The 7,546-nt window shown below is 35.1% G+C and overlaps 1 protein-coding gene across 1 annotated transcript; it reads left to right on the top strand.

The window, feature by feature from the left end:
- The first annotated feature begins 4,369 nt into the window (after positions 1 to 4,369).
- Positions 4,370 to 6,535, top strand: LOC116005932. The gene is made up of 2 exons (XM_031246165.1): positions 4,370 to 4,998; positions 6,526 to 6,535. Exons 1-2 carry the CDS (start codon positions 4,370 to 4,372, stop codon positions 6,533 to 6,535), a joined length of 639 nt encoding a protein of 212 aa, XP_031102025.1.
- The last annotated feature ends 1,011 nt before the right edge of the window (positions 6,536 to 7,546 follow it).

The following is a 7,546-nucleotide window of genomic DNA, read 5'->3' as shown; positions in this document are numbered from 1 at the left end:
TACCCTACAAATAGCTCATTACTTTATCTCCACTGCTAGAGCTACTACTGTCGCCATCGCCACTTGATCTCAACTAACAAATTGCCTGCAAAAATTGAGCTCGAACCAGATCGAGAAAATTAGGCAAAGTAGAGTGTTCCGTTGTAGATGCACTCCAGATGAGTGTTCTGTTACATTGCAGCTATGCTCCGGATGAGTGTTTTGTTTTAGCTGTGATTCGGATGAGTGTTCTGTTGTAGCTACGCTCCGGATGAGTGTTTCGTTGTAACTGTTCCTGCGGCCGACAATTTGGTCCATGGATTCTTTTATTTTGTTCGTGTCAAAGTAACATCAAATGAACTACAAGAAAACTACATCTCTACAAAAAGACCAACTAGCATGCGTCTTCACAAAGTCACAAACCACAACAAAGCTAAATAGTCCAAGGGACAAGCTCAATGTTCTCTCTAAAGAATCTAGTTTGAGGGGACGTATTAGGACTCTGTATTCTAGGCACACTAGAATTCATTCTTCCTCCCCCTATATTATTAGGAATATTACCATTTACCATTCATACCCTGACTGAGGCTCTTTGTATCCTTATAAATATATCTATTCATCATATACTTTATATCATCATGGATTGATCAATAATAAGATTATTCTCAGAACTATTGTTTTCAATGTATTAACTAACTTCACAGCATCTTAAAAAATAATCAACTTATATTATACTTAATAATAATAATGGGTTTAAGTATGAGAAGCCTTGTTTGATAATAAATAGGAATTGAAATCAAAATAAATAAATAAAATTAAAATAAATAATAAAATATAAAAATATATAATACATATGTATACACATACATATACATATATGTCTATAAATATTAAAGTTCCATATTTAATGCATTAAAAATGACTTTTTATTCTTTCTCATTTTTTATTTCATTGTTTAAAAGTAAGGGATGAAAAAAGTACAGTAATGAGATTTATAATTACTAAAAGATTTCAATCCAATAGTAGTATTTGGTATTTTGGTATCAAATCTCATAATAAATTAATAAGATACAAAAATCTACAACCAAACAAAACTTAAATCTGACCTGTTGTATCCATGTGACTAGAGTCATAACTTTGCTGAGATCGTTCCGTTTCTGATAGAGCACATCAGATATACCTGGACATCATGTACGAAAATTAATTTTTGTTAAAATCCTATAATGGTGATTATATTTTCAAAGAATATTTTAGATGTATACAAAATTTTGTATATAAATAATATGTGCATATTTATGTACAAAATAAATACTTTTTTTTTTAAATCACAAAATAAATACTTAATAGCATCATTTTCTATTTTTGAACGGAAAAATTGTACTTTTCATCCCTATACTAACAAAAAGTTAGGGACGAAATTTACAATGTTAGTGTAGCTTAGGGACGAAAAGTTGGTACGAAGAGTTAATAAAAGGACAAAAAGTGCATGTAACGCCAATGATAGCTTAGAAATAAAAACTGAGCATGACCAACACTTATGGATAAATTATACAATTACACTACAGTTTAGGAGCCAAAAAAAACAATTTAAGTACCCTATAAAAAAGAGATAGACTAAATTAAAGAAAATATTTTCCTCATATTTAGGAATACAAGTTCTTTTGAAAAAAAAAAAAAAAAAGAAAGAAAGAAAGAAAGAAAGAAAAAGTGAATATACCAAACAAAGCATAGAAATTTTAATTTATTGAAAAAAAAAAATAGTGAACCAAACACCCTTTAGGCTCTCTTCTTTGACACAAGTTTTAAGAAAAAAAATTTATGGCTTTCAAAAAAAATAAAAATAAAAATCGATGTATGTGTTTTTTAAGTGTTGCATTTTGGAGAAAATTTTCTCCTGCCACACCCCTCAAGATATCAGGTTAAAAAAATAAATAAATAAAAAATCAAAGGTGAGATGTGTTTGTGTCTCACAGCCAACCAGGGCGAGTGTGTTACAACGCCCGCTGAGGCAACTTGAGAGTGGGGTCGCATGGAGAAGAAGCTACACAACACCGACGTGTTCAGAGTAACTTGCACGCCCAGGGGAGGCTTAAGATCCTCTATTTTTTTTTGTTGTCAGATTTACTTTGTTTTTTATTTTTTTTAGTTACATCAACAAAAACTGTTCAAAACTACAATTATTGAGCAAGCTATTAGCTTACTACTTAGCATGTACCTGATAATATTGCTCCGTGAAGGGCATTTCGTCTCAATGGCCCACCATAAGTAGGCTGTGTAAATGTGCTGAGCATTTCTTTCAATTCAAATAATCGCTAAATTCCGACTCTGCTGCTATGTAAATGGGCGTCTCCCCAGCCTGGTTGGTTTCGTACTTAAATTCAGGATACTCTTGAATCAGTAACTTCACCACCTCCAAATACCCCATACGCACGGCCTTGTGCAAAGCCGTGTCTCCCACATCATCCTTCATCTCTATCATCTCCCTCACTCGACCACCTGCAGATTCCTCATCTTCATGTTTCTTAATGGCGCTCAAGATGGAAGAGACTATGCAGTCATAGCCCTTCTCTGCTGCACAATGTAACACACTTTGATTTCTGTTGTTCTTGGCAAACAACACGGACATGGCTGCATCTTCAAGGATCTTTTCCACCAAATCTTTGTGGCCATGGATCGCCGCAACGTGCAGAACAGTATTGCCCTTGGGCGTAACTTGACGGCGGCGAGCTTCTTCTTCCGGCATCTGCCGTAAGGCCTCATGGTAATCTTCAACATTGCCTTCCACCACTGCTTTGTATAGAACCGGGTTCATACAATCAATGTCTGTAGCCGCTTGCATTTCACCAGTATGGGTTCTAGAACCGGATTTATCTGATCAATGACCGTAGCCGTTTGCATTTCACCAGTATGGCTACTACTACTGCAGCTTAATTGCTCGTTATGTATCGAAGATTGATTGTTAAATCGGTACTTTGGCACAGCGCCACTGCCTTCAATCTTAACCCTACCCTTTTATTCTTGTTGATTGATACCTTTCCGTTGACAAAACACTACTGTACTACCTAATACTATTTTTAAAGACTCCAAGCACAATGCTAATCAGTCATTTAGTAATGATTTCCATGCACCCACCGGTTGTTGAGACGTATAAAATTCATTATTTATTATGGGGCCAATCCACTAAAATACTACAACTTGTATAATTGTATATCTAATCTGAATCTATATCAAAATCTAAACCAAATACACCTCAAATTATGTTCATATATATATATATATATATATATATATATATATATATATAATCACTAATTACTTATTTTAGTTTAATATTGTGGTCGTTTATGATTTGTGTTGAAGTTTATGTATTAAATTTAGTCTTTTCAATAATTATTTCATATTTTACCTTATAGTGCACATTTTTGCTTTCTAATGCATATTGTTATGCATTCCAGAATAAATTGTTGTGCCTTGGGTGCACATTGTTGTAGATCTGGGGAATTTTGTTTTTTTTTTAAGAGTTAATCTAAGGCTGAGATTTAACTGATTTTTTCACCTGCACCCTTCACGAGCCTAAGCCTATATATATATATATATATATAGGAAATTCCAATCAAGAGTTTCGATCTAAAAGTCAGCGGTTATTACAGTTTGCATAATGTTTATAGGAAATTCCAATTAAGAGTTTCGATCTAAAAGTCAGCGGTTATCACATACAATTTGCATAATGTTTATAGGAAATTCCAATTAAGAGTTTCGATCTAAAAGTCAGCAATTTTTACTATTTGCATAATGTTTATAGGAAATTCCAATTAAGAGTTTCAATCTAAAAGCCAGCGGTTTTTACAATTTGCATAATGTTTATTTGCATGACAGGGTGTAGACAATCCCATGTGCACCATTGATTTCTACGAATTTGATGAATTTGAGTTGGTTCAAGAATATATTTCATAGTGAACCTTTTGAGAGTTCTTTTTCAGTTAAATATGTAGTACAATTACTACTTGTTGGTAAGTTTGTATAAGCATTATTTATATTTAATTTAAATAAATTATTAAGATTCTGTCAACTATATTATATAGTATGTTAGCATTTTTGTTACCATGTCACACGATCAAATCTTAGTGGTGGAGACATTGATTCTTTAGCGTTGAGATTATTAGTATTCTTTTATAAATATTTTATCTATTCTGAATATTATTTGCTAAAGTAGAAATTCTCTCTCTAGCTTCGTCTAGGGTTTCGCTTCCCTCCTAGCTAGGGTTTCCCAGGGTTTTTTTCGACGTTTTCTTGGATTTCTTCCGGTGATTTGCCGGCTTTCTTCTGCTTAAGGTGGTCGCTTGATACACCAACGTGTTGTGCTACCCTCTTGTGTTTGGTTCTACTCTACATGGTTGCTGCGACGTCAAAGCATAATGCTATAACGGGCATTACAGCTCGGTGGGCTGACATGGTGCTTGAGGATGAGGACAAGGTTTTCGAGCCGGTGGATTTGGACGCAACGGTTGATGGCGATGGCGTGCTCGAATCTTGGCCAGTTGTAGGCCGCTTCTTGACTGATAGGTTGGTGAAGCTGGAGTACATGTGTCAGGTGCTAGCGTCAATTTGGAAGCCGGTGAAGGGTGTTCAGATCACAGAGCTACAGCCTAACCTATTCATGTTTGTTTTCTTCCATGTGACAGACATGCAGTACGTGCTAGATGAGGGACCTTGGTCTTTCGACAATTGTACCCTAGTTTGCAGACAGGTCAAGGACGGTGTTCTCCCCGGTGACGTTCCCCTTGATTCGGTGGACATGTGGATGCAGTTGCATGATGTCCCTATTGGCTATACTTCGTCTGTGATACTTGAGCAGATTGGGAACTACCTTGGAGCTTTTGTTAAATGTGACGAACGTTTTGCGGGTGCCACTTGGCTCGACTTCTACCGCATCCGTGTGGCTTTGCTTGTGAACAAACCAATCAAGAGGAGGATGAAGCTGCTCAAACGTGATAGGTCATGGTGCTGGATTAACTTCAAGTATGAAAGGCTACATTGCTTTTGTTTCTTCTGCGGTATGATGGGGCACACCCACAAGTTTTGTTTAAAGACAAGTTTTGTTACTGTAGACCCGCATCAAAACGACGTCGTTTTGATTAATGAAAACTGACAGATGAAACGGCCTCCGTTCCGCGCAACTGCAGTTCCCTTCTAACACAACTGCAGTTCCAGACGGATGAAACGGCCTCCGACAACTACAGTATCAGTTCAACACAACTGCAGTATCAGTTCAACACAACTATAGTATCATTAGAGATGAACTGTAGTATCAGTTACCGGAGATTTATGGGAGCCGTTTCTCCCACTTATTGAAACGACATTGTTTTGTGACCAATGTCCACGGTATATGTACTGGTTTGAAAAGCAGAAAAATGACTTCTGGAAAATATTTTTTGGAAAATGATTTATTTTCCAGAAAACACTTCCCTTTCCCGTATTTGGTTGCATTTTAGAAAACAACCTTGATGTGTTTGGTTCATTTTTCTGGAAAATGGCATAATTATTTATAATTTTAAATATTTAAAATGTACAATGATGGTGGTGGGGGTGGGTGGTGGTGGTGGAGGTGGTGGGGGTGATGGGGTGGTGGTGGGTGGTGGCAACGACGGCGGGGTGATTGGCTGCTCCACTGCTGCAAACGGAAAATGACTTTCTCCAAAAGAAAAGGGGAAGTCATTTTCCGAAAAATCCTCTCTATTTTCCATTGATCATATCCCTATTTTCCATTAACTTTCATTTCACCCCTCTAGCCAAACACTGAAAACCCGGAAAATGATTTTCAAAAATCATTTTTCCAAATTTCCAATCGGACGCTTAAAGTATTTGAAGTAGTGCAATAGAGTATATATTCCTTATGGTCCATTTCTTACCTAATGTTTTCCTGTTGGATTTTGAAAGAGACTTCTGAGAAGCCACAAACTGGAGTTGTGCTTAATTAGCCTTGGAGAGATTTTTCACTTGGTGAAGCACATGGCGATGCGTGTCGTTGCAAGATTAGTTCATAGCAAATATAGAATTGTTGGTCAAATTAAAGCCTGAATTGGAGCTTTAAATTAGAGGACATCTTTTTCGTAGAATAAGAAGATGCATTAGATTATCTGCCAGCTGGAATTTTGAATAGATGCACATATATATTTTTAGGAGGTTAGGTCAAATTTTGGGCTATTTTGATTTATTCTTTGTGGTTTGCTGAGAGTTAGCTAGTGTTGATGTTGTTGAGCTTTGCTTGGGATAATGGCTAGTATAAATTTGAGGCCGCGAAACAGAGGCCGCCTGCGCAGTGAACTAGCGACCGCCGACTCGCCCCGTCCCGCCGACCCATTGTTACAACTCTACTCCTAAACATACACTCCCTCATGATGTACTATTGAGTTTATTATTTCAATTCAAGAATTATTCAAGTTTGATTCTTCAAAGCTAATGAGAGTTTTTTTAACTTAATTTATACCTTACTTTTTATTAGAGAAACCTCATTAGATTTTTTTTGTATTTCTTTTTATTTTGCAGGTCCATGTAGGGGAGAATGGGAGATCGAGAAACAAGAAAAGAAAAAAATTGAGTTCCAAACAAAAAAAAATAAAAAATTAGGGTTGCGTGTGTTGAACTGTTGATCATATAATATAGGAAAAAGTGTCAAATTGGCATCCTAAGTCGGGTAGATGCAATTAAGCCCCTAACTGAAAAAAACTTCATTCAAACCCCCAAAACCGGTAAAAAAGTGCAATTGAGTCCTAAATGACTTGTTTAACAGGTTACTACTCCTTGGACTGAAATTAGGTGCAAAACTTTGTAATTTGTATCACATTTGATTCTATTGTCAAATTAATTTGTATTTTATAAATAATTTTGATAATTTTTAAATAATTTTTTAAAAAAAAAAACAAAAACAAAACAAAACAAAACAAAAGTCGGCAGTCCCAGCTGGAGAAATGATTTGAATAGAAAACATATTATAATAAAACATTCATCATACCACTATTAATATTTAAAAAGATTAAAAAACACAATATTACAAATAAAAATTCCACAAAATACGAATATTTAAAAACGAGAAAAAACACAATGCTACAAATAAAAATTTCACAAAATATGAAATATAATTAATTATATAAAAAGTTTGAATAGAAAACATATTATAAATGATTAATACCATTGTTAATATTTAAAATCGGATAAAAAGAACAAAATGTTACAAATAAAAAATTCAAATAAAAGTAATCTCACTATAAATTCATGCTGTAACGTAAGATTTGAACCCCTAACATTTAAAGAAAAACTAGATATCTTACCATTTAAGCTAACTTATCCATTAGTTGAAATTAGCACTAAAATGACATTTTAAGTGGCCATTTTGTGGTACAAATATAAGTGGGGTCCACATCTGATTTGGGTCGGGTCAATGTGGATTCGAGTTCTTCGTAGTTAGACGAAGAGATCGGTATATTGTACCCTCAAAATGGATAATGAGTGACTGAGAAATTGGTTCTCAAAGTAGACCCATTTGAGATGGAATTTGGATGGAGAAAAG

This window comes from Ipomoea triloba, chromosome 15 (genome assembly GCF_003576645.1).
Source record: "Ipomoea triloba cultivar NCNSP0323 chromosome 15, ASM357664v1".
Classification (NCBI taxonomy): Eukaryota; Viridiplantae; Streptophyta; class Magnoliopsida; order Solanales; family Convolvulaceae; genus Ipomoea; species Ipomoea triloba.
The sequence above is the reverse complement of the archived record's forward strand: the minus strand, read 5'-3'. Positions and strand labels throughout refer to the sequence as shown.